Here is a 19,799-nt window from a genome sequence, read left to right on the forward strand (position 1 = left end):
TTTGTTTACCATTTTCTTATTTGTTGAAATGTTTGAATATGTACATGCATGTAAATATTTGATATCTTTTCATTTTTGAAGCGCCATGAGCACTGAAAAGTGGACCTGTGCGCTATATAAGTAGCCACTATTATTATTATTATTATTATTATTATCAAGCAAATAAACATTAGGCGGTCGATGAGTAGTAGGTCCAACCCTACACCATCACCCGCACCGTCAACTCACCATCCCGTGCAGTAGTGAGTATTTCTTCCTCCTACATCCCAGCAAATCTTATTAACAATTTCTAAACTGCATCAGAATGTCAGTCTACATGCTTATTTTTGCTAAAGGGTAAATCCAGACCAAAATTGTCATTATTTCATAAACGAGAGACGGTATACGCTGCAAGAAAATCGAACAAGCTCGATTCCCACTTTACTATACTATTCGCAGCTATTCGGTACTTTCGAATAGTGCCCTCCTATAAAATATTCGCGAACCGGTGTGAGGAAATCCTATCGTTCGATTCAAGCTATTCGCATGCCCTCGAAAACGAGCCCCGAATACCCGAATAGTATATACAGTGAACTTCTATGTGAACGCAGCCTAAAGGCGGACTCACACTGTGCGATTTTTACTGCGATTTATACCCTTTGCGATGTCGCACGACGAGAAATCGCACAGTGTGAGGGTGTCTGCGATACGACAACCGGCGATTTTTGAGCTATCGCAGCCCATCGTAGAATTTTCAACATGTTCAAAATTTATCGCAGGATCAGCGAGATTCTTTGCGATGATGATAGAAAACTTTCAGTGGAGCAAGGCGGTAGAAGAAATACTGATCAAGATTTGAGTGGATATGATTCATTCATTCCACATTTGCTTGCCGATCTATCTCAATAGTCAAGGCGCTAATTCCTGTAAGGGGCTTTTAAGGAGTTCGTTCAACCCACCCCTCAGAAAAGATTTGACCAGACAGGGTGGTAGATGGGACCTCCATGAACATCCCCAGGTAGTATGTGGTTCCAAATTGTGGTATCAGTAGAATTTTACAGGCCACTTCTCATCATTATTTGTTGGAACAAACGTAAAAGAGTCTGCACACACCAAGACTACTACACTCTAAGAAAAAAAGGTTCTCAAATGGTTCTCGTCGGCTCCAAAATGGTTCTCATCAGATGGTTCTCGCAAAATGGTTCCGATGAGCACTAATGGTTCCCAATCGAAATGGTTCCGTTCGTCACCATTTGCTAGTATGCGACCCAGTCCCCGAGTGTTATTTGTGGTACTCCTGCAGGTCAAACAATATCTTTAGGTCTACTTTCATTTTTCCCCTTGCTGTATATTCGAATGCCAGATGTAAGAATCACCAGAAATGTGGTATTGGTACAAGAATATTGTATTTGTTTCTACTGCTGTGATAATAAAAAGTACATATTGTTTTTATCGTAGACTAATGACTTCTCTGTTGGCTGCGTGCCAACTGACAGCTGCCACCACAGAACTCTTACTGTGGCTGCCACCTCCAATTTTAGCGCTCGATCAGATATGCGTACGCGTAAACGCACACATCTAGTACTGTACTGCACTGTTGCACCACCGCATGGGAATCTTGTGTATGTAACCGCCGCGGCACGCGCCGCGGCTATGTAGCCCTGTGCTGCCTGCGCGCCTGCCTAGTATTGACCGATTCTGTGACGCGCTATGTGTATTTTTGGCATGCGCGCAGCCATACTGGGTGTATCATCCGACCCCCTCTCCACACTCCCCCACCCCTCTCCCTACATAGCACGCGCGCAGAATGAAAAACTGCTGTAGCCAACGGGCGTCTCGTACTGAGTGCGCGAATGCTTGCTAGTGCGCGAACCTTTGTTACAAGTGCGTGATAAACATGTTGCCCGGGGGTGGGGGAGAGCAGGGGGGGTCGGCTGATACACAACGATACACCCACTATGGCTGCGCCCTGTGCCGTAAAATGTCTGCTGCCCTCAACGAACCCGAATCGGTCAATAGACCGATTCAATTTTGATGACCTGTTCACCTACTGCCGCTAGCGGCGCTATAACGGTCGCCATAACAGTGCCGTATATTAAGAGAGTCTGGCCAACTCATAAATTGGACGCCATGTCGTTACCCAGCGTACAGTGCGCTTAAGGCTTCAGCGTGTGCGCTTGGGGGTTTGCGTACAGGCGTCCCAAAGGCGCAAGGCACTGTGTTGCCTGGCTTTTGTTTTTTTTCATAGAGAGAGAGAGAGGGGGGGGGGGGGATATATATAGAGAGAAAAGGTGTAGGTTTGGGGAGGGATATTCTACAAGTAATTCATTCCATCCATGTTGAACAAAGCCAACAATCGTCTATCATTTTGCACATTCAAATAGACCATTGTAGACACAGGCACCCAGGTATAGGGAAGCTGTCTAAAGGATATAATTCTTAAATATAGGCCTATAATATGATTTTTTTTTGCTGTAGAAATAAAGGAAGAATTCACAGTATGCCGTGTCGTAAACTTTCACTAGACTGTATGCTATAGCAAGCTGTCCAGGGAACAAGAATATTGTATAACAAAATGATAAATAAATTTACAATTCTAGCAGTGCACAGGCGATAGACGAATTCCACAGTTATTACTGTTTTGCACACAAATAACCATCAATTACCATATTATTTAGTACCATATAGGTATGTATGAAACTGACATGAAGGCCTACTAGTATGTAATTCAAAAGGAATACGCCTATGTATACAATGCACAACATCAAACGTCATCGGCAAGTGCGTATTAAGGTATGTAAAATGATCTCAAATTTAGAAATATGTTTAGAAATATTTTTTTAAAGACCTGTAATTGAACAAAAGCACAAATACCTGGATAACATATGATAATGAGGGATATCCGTAACATCCATCCGTACCAAATATAAACTACGATCAGAACCATTTAATAGATATGAAATAAGTTAAAAAAACAAATGAAATTGTCCACGAAATGGCTCCCGGTATACCTCAGCCATATTTCTCTATAACAGCAGGTGAGCAGTATGTCCCCCCCCCCAAAAAAAAAAAATACAATCAGATTTTCGCATTGATAACACCCAATATGATTAAACTGTCTAAATGCTACTTCAGAGTCTTAAAATACAATATCTTAGCTCTATTTTGCAGAAAACCTCATTCAATTTGGTTATGCGGTCACAGAGAAATGTGGATTGTTGTAAAGTGTGTCATGAGTCTGAAACTTCCAAGTTTTGCACTTACGATGCTCTTGTGTGTGAATACAATAGACAGAACTAGGAGGGAAGAGATTTCTGACATGCTCTACAAAATTCCTCATTTCTCTTTGACCATTGAAGCAAATCGAATGGGGTTTCTGTAAAATGTGGGCGATGTGTTATAGTTCATACCCTGAATTTGTATTTAGAGTGATTTATCATTTTTAAAGATATCATTGTGGAGGGTCCCGGTGTAATTTTTTTGGGGGGACGTACGGTATCTAGAGTACGTCTTGACAATGTTACACGACAGTGTCATATAATAATATTGACAGAAAAAATGGCATGTTTGTCTAAAGATATAATGCGTCGAGTGTTTGCTTTCCTTAAACTAGGTGTGAATGGATGACTTTTATTGTTTAAGAGAGCAAGTATTAAGGAATTTGATCATTTTTTACTCGTAAGTTGACCTATCTATATATTTTCATGGCGATACTTGGAGTGGTTATTTTAACAATATGTGAAAAATCTTGTCATTTTACTATTTTCACTTGACCTTTGACCATCATGGCCAAAATCTTTCCCGGCACGTAACTGTTTAGTAATGATGGCATGCAACTACCGTGTTTGGTTTTACGTTTTTGTATTGGGTAATCTCCAGGGTATGGAGGAACTGGGTAATAATATTTTAACAATAGATACTAGAATTTTAACATTTTACCTGACATTGATTCTTGACCTTTGCCCCCCTCCCACAACCCCCGACCCCGAATAAATAAATAAATAAATAAATAAATAAATAAATAAATAAATAAATAAATAAATCATAAGAGAATCACAGTCGCCGCAGTAAGTTTCGTCTGGAAATACTTGTACGTACCTTCAAAAATTGCATATATATGTGGGAAATAGTAATATTGTTTTAAGAATTTAACCATTATGTACATGATTTTGACCTTTCACTTTGAGCGTGTTTACACAAAAGTTTATAAGCTATTCAAAAGACAAAACTTCGTGCTTTCACACATGCATCTTCTGTCAAGTTGGCATTACAAACGGTGTCCACAAAATTGATTACGGAATGAAGGACAGACAGAAGGACGGACGGACGACCAAAACAAATGCCTCAGCCGACACTTCGTAGGAACCTACGTTATGGAGGTGACATACAAATGTAAATCAAAACTTGGATACTAGTAGTCTGAAAGACACCGCAAGGAATCCAAAGAAAACAAATCATATACTTTTACCGTCGCACTCCGATTGCCCACTTTTTTTCTACTTCGTTTTGGATCTGTCGGAAAGCGGTGCATCCTTACACTTGTCAGGTCGGTTCAAGCAACGCCACGCTGCCCTAACAAAAAAGTCCTGTGGTACTCCCTGTGGTACTTGTCGGTACCACACAATGTACCACACACTTGTAATGTTACCACAGGAACTGTGTGGTACTGTACCACAGGCTTGTAGGGTACTCCCTGTAGTACTTGTCAGTACCACACAATGTACCACATAAATAAATGTTACCACAGGAACTGTGTGGTACTGTTTTACAGGCTCATGTGGTACTCCCTGTGGTACTGGTTGGTACCATACAATGTACCACACAAATATATGTTAACATAGGAACTGTGTGGTACTGTGTCACAGGCTCGTGTGGTACTCTGGGATATACCACAGGGCAGTACCACAGGACATTACCACAGGAAAGTACCACAGGACATTACCACAAGACAGTATACACACAAATTGTCCTGTGGTATTTTGGGACGTACCATAGGAGAGTACAACAGGAAAGTACCACAGGATAGTACCACAGGACAGTACCACACGACTTGTTCTGCGGTATTTTGGGACGTACCACAGGACAGTACCACAGGAAAGTACCACAGGATAGTACCACAGGACAGTACCACACGAATTGTCCTGTGGTATTTTGGGACGTACCACAGGACAGTACCACAGGACAGTACCACAGGATAGTACCACAGGACAGTACCTCACGACTTGTCCTGTGGTATTTTGGGACGTACCACAGGACAGTACCATAGGGCAGTACCACAGGACAGTACCACAGGACAGTACCACAGAGCAGTACCACAGGAAAGTATACCACAGGATAGTACCACAGGACAGTACCACACGACTTGTCCTGTGGTATTTTGGGACGCACCACAGGGTAGTACCACAGAAAAGTACCACAGGATAGTACAACAGGACAGTACCACACGACTTGTCCTGTGGTATTTTGAGACATACCACAGGACAGTGCCACAGGGCAGTACCACAGGATTGTACCACAGGACAGTACCACACGACTTGTCCTGTGGTATTTTGGGACATACCACACGACAGTACCACAGGACAGTACCACAGGAATTGTCCTGTGGTATTTTGGGACGTACCACAGGACAGTACCACAGGACAGTACCACAGGATAGTACCACAGGACAGTACCTCACGACTTGTCCTGTGGTATTTTGGGACATACCACAGGACAGTACCACAGGTTAATACCACAGGACAGTACCACACGACTTGTCCTGTGGTATTTTTGGGACGTACCACACGACTTGTCCTGTGGTATTTTGGGACATACCACAGGACAGTACCACAGGAATTGTCCTGTGGTATTTTGGGACGTATCACAGGACAGTACCACAGGGCAGTACCACAGGACAGTACCACAGGATAGTACCACAGGACAGTACCACACGACTTGTCCTGTGGTATTTTGGGACGTACCACAGGACAATACCACAGGGCAGTACCACAGGACAGTACCACAGGAAAGTACCACAGGATAGTACCACAGGACAGTACCACACGACTTGTCCTGTGGTATTTTGGGACGTACCACAGGACAGTACGACAGGAATTCCTGTGGTAATTTTCGATGTATACCACAGGAGTACCACAGGAACTGTCCAAAATCCCACAGGAAGATCATAATATGGTGCTATTCCACCAAGAAGTACCACACAGCAAATTAAATGCGTAAATACCACAGAAAAATGCTACAGGATATTCTTTTTTTTAACATTTTATACCAGAGGACTATCACATCAGGAGAATATCAAACTGCAGTACCACACAGGAGTACCACACAGGAAAATTGTAAGGCAGAATCAACTGAAATTTATTTTTAAAAATATAAACAAAAAAGCACATATTAATATTCCTCGATTAATTGATAGATGAGTTATGTTGTGAATTATAGGAACTGATTTGCCATTATTTATCCTGTCCTATACTCCTACAGTATTAACAATTTAGTGAAAGTGCTGATGTAAAGCATGAGAAATTTCATAAGGACTTCTGTGGTACTCCTGTGGTACTCCTGTGGTACTCCTGTGGTACAAATTTTTACATAGCTCATGAATATTCATAAAAAGCACTCTAGATTTTAGAAGATACATATATGACTTTAAAAATCAAAGTATTAATGATGGGACTTACTTTGAACTTTATGAAAGATTGTCTAATTATGTTATGTTATTCCCAATATCATAGATATTGTTATGAAAGTGTAATTTCATATCTTGATAATAAAGTATAATCGAGTTAGTAAGCATGCCTTAATGCTTTACGGATAGACGGCCATATATATATGTACTGATACAGTCGATGGCTACCTAGGAATAGAATATGACTAGGGTCTATATAGATCTATTATAGGACTAGAATGGCACTTGGCCATTAGACTCTCGATTGAGGTTATATGTTAGGAGTAGGACAGGTTATTAAGTACGGCCATGTTTGTCCTGAAATCCATCACTCACCTATCAGGAATATTCCTTGATATGTGGCTAAAATTCTCCCATATTTTTTTTTCGATCTATCCTGTGTGGTACTCTCCTGTGGTACCATGGAAATGCTGTGTGGTACTGCCCTGTGGTAATGCTGTGTGGTAATGATCGACCTGTGGTACTGTCCTGTGGTACTGTCCCAAAATACCACAGGACAGTTCCTGTGGTACTGTTCTGTGGTACTAGTCCTGTGGTACAGCCCTGTGGTATATCCCAAAATACCACAGGAATTCCTGTGGTACTGTCCTGTGGTACTGCTCTGTGGTACCGGTCCTGTGGTACTTTCCTGTGGTACTGCCCTGTGGTACGTTCCAAAATACCACAGGAATTCCTGTGGTACTGTCCTGTGGTATGTCCCAAAATACCACAGGACAATTCCTGTGGTACTGTCCTGTGGTACTTTCCTGTGGTACTGTCCTGTGGTACCGTCCTGTGGTAATTACCACAGGAGTACCACGAGACTTTTTCGTAAGGGTGGGCAGGAATTTAGGCATGACAAATCTTCAGTTTTTCGCAGAAAGATATCAAAATAACTTTAAAAATATATTTTATATCTTCTACTTCAAGAAAATAGACAATTCGTTACCCCCACTGCACCATGACTGATATTGGGGATTTCCCAAAGGCAAACAAAATTAGCGCGTAGCTGCGCGTAATGAACAATGGGCACTGCGTTTGAGCTTTGCTCGCGCCCGCGTGTTTGACTTTGGTAACGACATGGCGCCTGTAGGTCACGGGACCAGCTTTTGACCAATCGCAGGCTCTAAAACACATAAGCCGAAAACCGAGTTGGCCAGACTCTCTTAATATACGGCACTGCGCCATAACTGGGGGCCAAAGGGGGCTTCCAGCGAGCTAGCTACCCAGCGAGTTGCATTGCAGCTCAGCAGCCTAGCGTACCCATCGCGCATAGTTAGCCGGGCGCGGCCGCTGCGCCGCGGCCGGCGCCCGCTGGCGCCGCGCTAATATTGTGATTGTTTACTCACTGTGTGGAAAAGTCATTCAGCGGCTTTTAATGCCTTTCTTTTGGACAAATTGAGTGATTCAGACATAGTGATCTACAATGAAAGCTTCAAAGGAAGGATACAAAAAAAAAAACATTGTGCAGTTGTTGGGTGCACAAATAACAAAAAAATGGAAATGGAAGCTGCACGGCAGTGTGTGAAATTCAGACACCGCTGACGCATGCTAAATTAAGGCAAAATTAAAAACAATTAAGTGAAATACAACGGTATAAAAATGCACAGATTTTGAAACAAGCTATGTCTACTAGATTCTCTATTTAATTAGGTTATCACTGCATATTCGTAAAATATGTTGTTCATCTTAGAAGACAAGTTTAGGTCAAAGAATTTGATAATTCATTGATTTTTTTTTCTTTTTTTATCCTTGGTGTCCTACAAAGTTAGAATACTTTTCCTGGCTAGACTTTATTATTACGACAAACATTTTACAGCCTACTCTACAGCTAAATAAATGTTTCAAGATGCGTTAAATTCTTATATTGTTTTCACTTCTTCAATGTTCAGCACTGAATTGACCATAGGCCTATTCAATTTTGGCCTGGAACTCTGAATTTGACTTTTGGTAAAGTGATACTTAGGAATAATTATTAAACCATGGATGGTGGCAAACATCCGTTTCATAATCATACTAAGAAAGTAGGATTTAAAAATCACTTTTGTAGATTACAATATTAGGCGTTTGCGTGATGTTATGCAAGGTTATTTAGACCTAAAACAGTAGAAGTTTTGGTTGTAGACATCAGGAGACGTAGTCGTAACTTAAGTTTAGGCATGATACGGCCTAGAAACGCCTAACGTTAGATTTATATTCCGTTTGGTTTGCTCACTTAGGCTTGCCTGAAGTTATTGGCAACCGAAAATGATATAGGATGTAGGGTTCTAGAAGTCAATATGTCTAGATCTAGTCTGGACTCTTGCCTAGATTTCTAGACAAGATCTAACGTTAGACAGATTCTCCCCTGCTTGCCCGACACTCCCGAGTAAAGGCAAAAGCCTGCCCTAAAAAGGTTAAGTTAACTGATAGCTTGCAATTTATTGCGCCATATCTAGCTCAAGATTCTTTTTCATTATTTGTATTTAATTATATCAGTTAACTTGTCAACAGCCTAGGCTTATTAGCAAGACGTCTGCTTGCGCCTAGCAATAATTCTCCCTAGCGGTTTTTATTCTAATGCAAGTCTTACACAAATGTGAATATACAGGGCTTACACGCGAGTACCCAAGTCATCGCCAAAGAAATAGAGTCTACAAACATTCACTGATCGTACCGATATTGACTTTGAAATTCAAGTTTTGGCTACAGCCATATGTCAGTCATCTACCCATTCGCTCATAGTCGGTATAAGTTGTTTGATTTTATTCATTCTTAATTAGCTAGCAAAAAAAAAATATCTAAGACTCTAGTAGTCACAAATCCAGATGCATCGATCGCTGCCAGCGCCAGAGATAGCTAGCTGGCCGGCTGGCGCCGGGCGGTAAAAGCACTGGCTGCCGCTGGCACCCTTGCCATGCACGCACGGCGCTTGCCGACCCAGCCTGTTTGGCCCCCAGTTATGGCGTCGCCCTAAGAGGGCGCACTTCCATGAACAGTCGCTTGAATCGGTCTATGATATGCAGACCACCGATAGACTAGACCTAGCATACCCACCTGTGTACCAGCACCGGCACCACACAGCGGGCAGAGTTCCAATGCAATACCGTGCATGGCAGCAGCAGACGGCTAGTAGACACATACACAGCAGGTCTATGCATCACACCCATAACGAACGGCACCCGGTAACGTTAGACATCAATTTTGTCAAAGTGGACTGGAAACGTGTCACTGATGTCAATTCCATTTTCGCCATGGCAGTCATCACAATTTAGGAGAATAGGTAAGATTTTTAGTTTTAATGTGGTTTTATCTCATTTTCAGATGACATTCGTTGGTACCAGGTACAAAATCAAGTTAGATTCATCACTCAGTTTTCGTTTTCAGTCAGTGATAAACTTTAACGGTTAGATCCTAATGTTAGATCTAATTTGATCGAAGCTGCTATCTTGTGTAATGTTTACCAGGTACCTGGTACAGTAGATCCAGATCTAACAATTAATAACATGTTAGGCCGAACGTTAACACTTTACGATTAGAAATTTGGCATAGCAATGGGCTAGCCCGAACAGACGCCGTGCGGAGCATGGCTGTCACGTTTTTACAGCGACTGGGCCGGGCTAAGTTACTGTACTTAGTTAGGCCTGCATGTAACGTTTATGCCTATGCGTAGAGTCTACTATAAACATCTACTATACACAACCCAGACGCCGAACGCAAAGATAATACTGTGTACAAGGAGCGCCCCGGGGTACGGCCTACAATATACCGGTACGTATGCAATAAGGAAATTTGTTCTATAGAGTCTATAAGTTATAACTGTTGTTAGTGAACGTTTAATAGAGCCAATCCAATAGAGGTCTGTCTACAGCCCAGTTCCAGTAGGCCTAGGTCAAAATCTCTTCAGTTTGTTTTCAGGTTTGTTCTAAGTAAGGAGTCACGTCATGTAATGCCGTGTTCTGTTTATCGAATTATAGCCATGACTTTGTTTTATTAACGCGGTGTAGGTTTATTGTATCTTTCAATTCATATGTCAGGGAAGTGGACACACCAACATGCACAGAAACCAGGGAACGAGTAACTCCGGCCGGGACGAAACCATGCAGTACGGACGTGTTTGGGTCACAGGTGCGGTTAGGGAACAAGGTAGACTCTACATTGATCAGAGAGACAGTCCGTGCGTGACAGACCGTTGACAACATCGGCCAGAACCGTAGGCTTAACACTAGCCAAGAATGAGCTGGGCGGCCACAAGAATTCATCGATCAGAATAAGAGCCCGGGTTAGCCCATCCACAGCATCAGCCAGAACCCTGGGCTAGTCGAGAATGAGCTGTGTGGCTAAGACAATACAACGATCAGAATGACAGCCCGTGATAGCCCGTTGACAGCATCAGACAGAACCCTGGGATAGTCAAGAATGAGCTGGGTGCCCAAAAGAATACATCGATCAGAATGACAATTTTAGCCCGGATAGCCCGTTGACAGCATCGACCAGAAACCTACGCTAGCCAAGAATGAGCTGAGTTAAAGAGAAAACACTGATGCTGCCAGAGAAAACCTTTTAGAAATATGTAGATAGGGTAGGTAAGTCCGTTTGCATTGACTTATAGTGTATTTTTATAGCTGCTCTTTCAGATCGAATCTGCCGTCAACCAAAAATTCATGTCTGGCGACTTTTTGTTGGTTTGTATGATGGAGGGTCACATCTGTTTGTTATGATCCCAATACAGTATTTGCAAATTATTGTACCAGTGATAATGTTTCAGTATAATTTGCATTTAACAACTTTGAATCAACTGTATTGGGGGGGGGGGGGGGTAGACGTAATAAGATCAGACCAGATGCCAATCTGAGAAGTGGAGTCATTCATAGTTTTAAGCTTTAAAAGCACAAACGGAAAATGCTCTTTGTACTTCTCCAGTCATTGTGTGGTCGATTTCTGCACACTTTTAAAGTTTGCACCTAGACTGGTAAAACTTATTGCATTTATACCCACGCAGGAATTACGTATTGTGTAGAGAATTGAGATTATGTAATTTATTTCAAAGCACTGATGCACCTCTTGTCACCAGTTTATATTGTTTTTGCAGAGATACAAAATGTACATGTACGGGATGCACGTGGTGGTGGTGTTTAAAAGACTGTTGCCAAATTTGGTGAACAAAATGACAAATGCTAAGAACATATTATTGTCATAGGCAGGTTGTAGGACAGCAAATTCAAACCTCAGCTTTAGGCCTGCATTTATATAGTTTACTCTAATGAATTTATGGCTCTGCTTTTAGAAAAGTGTAAATTTTTATTGATTCCCAATGTTATATATTTTAGATCATGGTTGAGGAATTTTGTTCATTCATGCTATGATATCCTAGCTCTCTTCCCCTTGGGATTCTTATTATCCTTCACATTATAAAACAATGTGTTCTTTTGTGTGTGTGTGTGTGTGTGTGTGTGTGTATGTTTTCGTAGGACATGCTGTAAATTATCAGATGTCATGATTAACCTGAATTGATACTCTTCTTGTATTTGCAGTTGTATAGAATTGTCTATGGTGCTTTCAAATTGCAGAACAAAAAAAAAAAATCACTCGTATACAAACAAAGATAACTTAATTCAAGTACCCAACGTTATAAATGTGAAGTGAAGTGAAGTGGAGGAGTGTAAAGCTTATCCTCTCCCAAGTATCATACCAGCAATATAATGTATGTTTTTCTGTGACAATACCAAATGTCCTGTTTAATGGAATTGTTTTCCTGCCCTTTGTAGTTGCTGTTAGGACAAATATGCTTCAAAAGAAAAAAAAAAAAAAACCGACATCAAACAAACTAGCAAATATGTGGAAAAAGTTCCTCATACTACTTAAGTAATGTACTTGACTTCTGCCTATCTTAAGACTGACACAATTACTGTATCTCATCCATGCAGGAATTATTTCAAAGAGAATTAGAAATTTTGTTATGTATTTCAAAAGCCTGATGCACCTCTTGCTATTTCATATCATCTGTACAGAGATGTGTGATGGTGTTTCAAGAACTGCTCGGTACACAAATGACAAATATCGTGGAAAAAAATTAGTGAACAAATGAAAATATTTTGTTAAGAATATTTGACAGATTATAACATGACAAATAGAAACCTCACCTTTAGATTGTAAAAGTTAAGGTGAATAAAAACATTTCTGCGAATTTGTGAAAGAGCAAATTTCTATGGTTTTCAGTTATTGAGTGATGTTTCATGAAAAAATAATGGTGAATTTCTTGTACATGTGAAAGTTTGTTTGCAAAATCCGATAAGTCCATTTTTGAAGATTTTGAAGTACGGTCTCTGTCATAAAGTACAAAATAATACCTTTTAAATTATATATTGGTCACTGCATGTAAAGGTACATTTTTGAAGTTATCGTCAAAAGCAAAAATTTTCTTATTATTCTCTCTATTTTTCTTGACCTTTAATAGCAAATATCTCCATTTGGCAAATATGGACTTATCGGTTTTTTGCGAACAAACTCTTCATGTACACGTTTGTATTCATGCTTGTGAAACTGTGTGTGCATGGGTGTGTTATCCTTGTTTTTTTTCCAGTGTCAACGATAATGTATGACATGCTTATGTATTGCTAATATGTATGTTTTGTACGTATGTTTGACTGATGAGATGAAATTCAGTTCAATTCATTTTATTTCAAATGAGTTTGTGATGCACATTTTCAATGCAGATATGTACAAATGTACCTTTAAGAATGGTGCCAGTGAAGCAACTTACCAGCACTGCGTGTGAAACACACCAAAAATACACAGACATCAATTCACACACTACATTCTAAGAAAAAAAAAGGTTTTTTTTGAGCACCATTAAATGGTTCTCAGCACTGTCACAATAGCGACACCTTTTTTGGAGCCTGTGAGAACCTTTTTAAATGGTGCCTGTCAGCACCTTTTAATATTGGTGCCCATTAGAACCTTTTCCAATGAAATGGTTCTCATGAGCACCTTTTGAAAAGAGTCAAAAAGGTGCCCATCTTTAGTCAAAAAGGTGCCCATGAGCACCTTTCAAATGGTACTCACGAGCACCATTTCATCGGGGAAAAGGTTCTAATGGGCACCTTTTGCAAAAGGTGCCGACAAGCACCATTTAAAAAAGGTTCTCACGAGCACCAAAAAGGGTGTCGCTATTGTGACAGTGCTGAGAACCATTTAATGGTGCTCAAAAGAACCTTTTTTTTCTAAGAGTGTACACGCACCAATAGCGCTGCTACAGGGGCCAGTGCCAGTGGTGCGTGTAGTAGTCTTAGTGCACGCAGACTTTTTCTTCGACAAACAAGGGTTTTTGCCTGCAAGCTCACTTTTCACGCCAAGCTGGGGTCGGCGTAGTGTAGTTTCTAGCCGTTTTTATTTCGTCTTTATTTCTCCGAGTTGAAGCAAGCCGAGTGAGAGCGCATACCCAGTGATTGCGACGCCCGAACCGTTTTTTTTTTTGTCGCAATCACTGGGTATGTGCCCTCACTCGGCTTAGCGCAATACAGCGGGCTTCTGCACAATACACAAGCTGCAACTCAGAGAAATAAAGACGAAATAAAAACGGCCAGAAATTAGACTAGGGTCAGTGACGCTTGTCGCTATTGGGGCACTGAAAATGACAGGTTTTACATTTATTTCATAAAGAATTCATCAAAACTCTATAAAACTATATATGGACATGTTGCTAGAGATGTCAGCAATACAGTGGGATGCATTGTAAGGTATGATATTGTGCATGGTTACTATGGTAACCGGATGCCTACAGGTGATTGGTAACCCCCAAAATGCCTCCGACTGCTGCAAACTTTGATATTTCTTTTTTTATAGATGCGATTAAAAAAAATTGATTATCGTAAAAAAGTTTTCTCCTGTTGCCATGGCGACCAGTATTATCCAATCAGGATTCAGCTATCAACTTAAAAACTAAAGCCCATAATTTCAAAAAGCTCAATAAGCATGTCCTTACTTCTGCATAAGTGTACCACATATGTGAAGAATATATTGAAGCATCCTCAAGTTACAGCAAAATTTGTAAACAAAGGCATAATAAACGGCCATTGAAAGAAAGATTTCATTTTCGAATAGTAAAATGCATGAAAAAGTTGCATCCGTCGTACTTTCAACACAAATTTGACTTCAAAATGTAGGCAAATGTAGTTTTTAGTAATGTATGGACACAAATTTCCCTTAAAAGTATAGGTGAATACAGAGAGCAAGAAGCCAATTATATTCTAATGTTAGCTCTTTTGAGTATTTACAGAGCGATGGTTATTCGAAACAATCCTGGAAAATAGCAGTGGAAATTGATTGTTCATGTTCTTAAAGGAAGTTTATTCAAGAATGCAGATAAATTCCTTTCTAAAGAAGGAATATACACGTACGCTGTATTATCCATCAAAGAATGAAGCGTATTTTTGTGTTCGTTAGCTATTGCAAAAGAAAATAGAATAAAATGAAAAATCATAATATATAAATTTGTATCAAAACGTGCAGTAATGAATTAATGCTAAGGAGAGAATGAGGGAAAAATCTTGGGCGTCCTTTCCCTTTTATCCAGGCTTATTTTATAGTGTTGAGGTAGGTACTTTAAGATCCGATCTACAATGGGTGATGTGCACGAAAGGCAAAAGAAACAAACCTGTCTTGATTCCAGATATTTTTTTTTTTTTTTTGGGGGGGGGGGGGGGGGTTACAATCACCTGTAGGCATCCGGTTACCACGGTAACCTTGCATAATATTATACCTTACAATGTATCCCATTGTATTGCTGACATCTCTAGCAACATGTACATAATAGTTTTATGGCGTTTTGATGAATTCTTCATGAAATAAATGTAAAAACTGTGATAATTTTGTCACTTTCAGTGCCCCAATAGTGACAAGCGTTACCGACCCTAGTCTAATTTCTAGCCGTTTTTATCTCGTCTTTATTTCTCTGAGTTGCAGCTTGTGTATTGTGCAGAAGCCCGCTGTATTGCGCTAAGCCGAGTGAGGGCGCATACTCAGTGATTGCGACAAAAAACGGTTCGGGCGTCGCAGTCACTGGGTATGCGCTCTCACTCGGCTTGCTGCAACTCGGAGAAGTAAAGACGAAATAAAAACGGCTAGAAACTACACTACACCGACCCCAGCTTGGCATGAAAAGTTAGTTTGCAGGCAAAAAACCCTTGTTTGCCGAAGAAAAAGTCTGCGTGCACACTACTACACGTACCACTGGCACTGGCGGCTAGAGGGGTTAGTGGTGCGTGTAGTAGTCTTAGCGCGCGCAGACTCTTTTTCGAAGAATAAGGTCTTGTCGCAACTAAAGTGGCCTGTAACATTTTATTGATACAACTGTACCACAATTTGGAATCACATACTACCTAGGGCTGTTCCAGAGGGTCCAACCGACCACCCCATGCAGTCAAGTCTTTTCTGCGGGGTGGGTTGAACGAAGTAATATTTTCTGGGTCCCTGCACCTTGACTACAACATGATGACGAAGATGAGATGGGGAGGGAGTTCTACAACGACTTAGAATGCAATCGTGAGTGATTCTACTGTGAATATGGGCTTGTCGCGTCCATCGCAGCTGTTTGGTCCATACAGTCCCATGTATAGAGTTTGACCGAGGGCAGATTAAACAGTCTGTGGGATGGTGTATCGGTAACTGCGACAGCCGCCACACGCAGTGTGGCGGCTGCGCCGTGCTCCCATAAAAGATCTTCATGTTGAACAAACGGGTGCCTTTGCGGCGCTATATTTCCTTAATTTTTCAACAGAAACTAAGTAGGAATACTTACATGGGTCGATGAAACCTAAATGACTATCATCGGCGACTGTTTGATGCATTTCATTGCTTGTGATGCACAAAATGATGTCTTATAAGCAGCTCACCGATGTTCACAGAATTCACAATCACTTGCACAAGCGCACAGAATACTTAGGAACTAACATAAGCGAAACTGCGGGGAAGCCGCCAGGACCGCGCCTGGCGGCGCGGTCTCCGGGGCTAGTGTACCGGTAACCCCAATTTTGTCGAACATGTTAGATTTCTAGCTTTAGGCCTAGGGTTAGGCCTTGATTACTTGTATGCAAAGCCTAGGCCTTAACCCCTCCCCCCCCCCCCCAAAAAAAAAAAAAAACCAAGACACACACCTATTGTTAGACCTATATAATACTGTAACGTTTAAGACCCCATATAATCTAGCTACATAAATTTACATGTATGGGCTTAGTACAGTGCAGTGGTTCTACATTTGTTAGGCCTAGACAGATCTAGTACGAGTAGTCTAGAGTTTTCTACCTAGGCTAGTCGATTTTTATCGACATAGCTACTAAAGCTAGCTCTAAACATTAGGGCCTACAGCTGTAATAGATTTAGATCTAAGTCTAGGCCCTACTCTGTAGTACCAGCACTGCACTGCCACTGGACTCGATGTATGTAGTGATCGCTTCCAGCTATAGTAGGAGTCTACGTTCTCTGTCTAACGTTGAATAGGTGTTCCAGAGGTCCAGATAATTTTTTACACGTTGATAAGATGTTGATATTGAAAGTCTAGCCCGTTAGTATGTAACTGTTAGTGTTATATCTCTAGAACTAATCTATCTAACGTTAGCATCTTGATTCTTAGCACTAGTCAAAGTAGTCTAGCACTAGCAGCTAGTCTCAGCACACTAACGTAGTCGTTAATCCTAACCCTAGTAGTTACTAGTAGAGACCTAGCCGTAACACGCTTTAGGCGGCCTACTCTAGCACTACTCGCAGTTACAACAGCAGATCATGGCTACAGCATAGAGACCTGTCACGCTGCATAGATTAATCGTGGATCTAGATATCAACTGTGCTTGCCTAGCAGTTAACCTGCCCTGGGCTTTGACCTTGGTGGTTTAGAGCTCTTTAGACTGTAGGCATAGACCTAGGCATAGACCTAGGCCTAGAGAATTTAGAACTTTAACCGTAGGACCTATTTGAGATTCAGAGCTACAGGAACATTTTCTAGATCTTGGGCAGGCTGCAGAACACTAATGCCCAGAATGGCCAGATGTGGAGGTTGAGTCCAAAAGACAAGTTGACCAAATGTGAGATTATAGTCTAATCTGGTGTGGGTTTGTGCCGTACCGTAGTAACACCTACTAACATAGGGGGGCCATAGTAGGAGCGTTCACGTTGCGGTCCCTGTCAGGTTCTTCTAAGTCCCTGCGAATCCTGCTACCACATTGCACACCATTTCATTAACAATTGCTACTATTGACTTTCAATTAGAAGTCATGTCATTAAACGAAGACTCTATAGAAATGCAAGACAGGAGGTCCTTTTCAGGACCCGTGATGTCAGTCCTGTCCTTCGACGTTGAGGGAACTTCAACAGCCAAGCAGGAACTTCTTGGTGATATATGTGTCCAGAAGCAGTGCCAAGTACTCTGTTTACAAGAGACCCACCGCGGCCAAGATGACAACCGGCCTCGAGTTCCTGTGATGAAACTGGTTGCCGAAAGGCCCCATGATAAATATGGGAGTGCTATCTTCGTTAAGACAGGCACCCATGTCCGCTCTACTGCTGTATATGCAGAGAACAATATCGAAGTCATTACACTCATCCTTGATGATGTTTCTGTAACTTCAGCGTATAAACCACCCATGCAGGTGTTCCAGCTTCCCCCTGGGTTGGTTGGCCAACACAGAAATGAAATCTTAATCGGAGACTTTAACTGCCACAGCTCACGTTGGGGCTACCAAGACACAGATGAGAATGGTGAACTCTTAGAAGACTGGATGGACCTGAACAACCTCCATCTCATCCATGATTCCAAGCTCCCTCCTTCCTTTAACAGCGGCCGATGGAGAAGAGGATACAACCCAGATCTCATCCTTGTCAGCTCCAACCTTGCACCTATGAGCACCAAACTAGTCCTAGACCCAATTCCCAAGTCTCAGCACCGCCCTGTAGGGCTGCTACTCCAAGCAGTAGTTCAACCCGAGATAACACCCATGAGAAGGCGCTTCAACTTCAAGAAAGCTGATTGGAAAGGCTTTGCTGAGGTCCTCGACAAGTCCATCGGGGATTTGGAGCCCATACCTGAGATGTACGAACAGTTTGTGGTTAAGGTAAAGGCGTCGTCGAGAAGACACATTCCTCATGGATGCCGCACAGAATACGTCCCTGGTCTTTCCCAAGATTCTGCTGCCCTCTATGCGTCATACAGGGAGAAGTTCGAAACGGACCCTTTCTCAGCTGAAACCATCGCTGCGGGGGAAGAGCTTTCTGCTGCCATCTCAGCGGACCGGCGAAAGTCATGGCAAGACCTGATTGAATCTGTTGACATGACGCACAACAGCAAGAAGGCCTGGTCCACTCTCAAACGTATCAACAAGGATCCAAAGAGAGCCGCAACACTTCATACAACGCAACCGATGGCTGATCAAGTAGCCCACCAACTCCTTCTCAATGGCAAGACAGGAACAAGAGAGAAGCGACACAAATCTGCTGAATATCATGAAGCCAATGAGGAGCTCTGTAGACCGTTTACGATGGGAGAACTTGATGCTGCAATCTGCACAGCCAAAGCTGGGAAAGCTGCTGGCCTGGATGACATCATGACCGAGCAGATCAAGAACCTGGGTCTAGCCTCGAAACATTGGTTGCTGTCTATGTATATGGAGAGGTGCTATATACCAAAGATTTGGCGCCGTGCCCGTGTCATCGCCCTTCTGAAGCCTGGGAAAGATGCCTCTGCAGCAAAGAGCTACAGGCCGATATCACTTCTTTGCCATACATACAAGCTATTTGAGCGCCTCATCTTGACCCGCCTCGTAGATGTAGTAGATCCATCTCTCATCAGGAGCAGGCAGGGTTTAGACCTGGAAAGTCTTGTGTGGGACAACTCCTGAATCTTACCCAACACATCGAGGATGGCTTCCAAAAAGGCATCATTACAGGAGCTGTATTTGTTGATCTGTCAGCAGCTTACGACACTGTAAACCACCGTCGACTCCTACATAAAGTACTTGCCATGACTCGGAACTCACACCTAACCAGAATGGTGGAGTGTTTGATCCAAAACCGACGCTTTCATGTTGAGCTGTCAGGAAAGAGAAGTCGCTGGCGTAAGCAGAAGAATGGGCTACCTCAAGGGAGTGTCTTGGCACCCATCTTGTTCAACATCTACGTGAATGACCAGCCT

The 19,799-nt window shown here is 42.0% G+C and overlaps 1 protein-coding gene across 1 annotated transcript; it reads left to right on the forward strand.

Annotated features, from left to right (window-relative positions):
* Positions 1-17,946: 17,946 nt before the first annotated feature.
* LOC139715371 (uncharacterized) lies at positions 17,947-19,506 on the forward strand. Its single transcript, XM_071626945.1, has one exon. It carries the CDS (start codon positions 17,947-17,949, stop codon positions 19,504-19,506), a length of 1,560 nt encoding a protein of 519 aa, XP_071483046.1.
* Positions 19,507-19,799: the final 293 nt, after the last annotated feature.

This window comes from Diadema antillarum, unplaced genomic scaffold, assembly GCF_040938485.1.
Source record: "Diadema antillarum isolate AM-2024a unplaced genomic scaffold, OU_Dant_1.0 scf00000047, whole genome shotgun sequence".
Lineage (NCBI taxonomy): Eukaryota > Metazoa > Echinodermata > Echinoidea > Diadematoida > Diadematidae > Diadema > Diadema antillarum.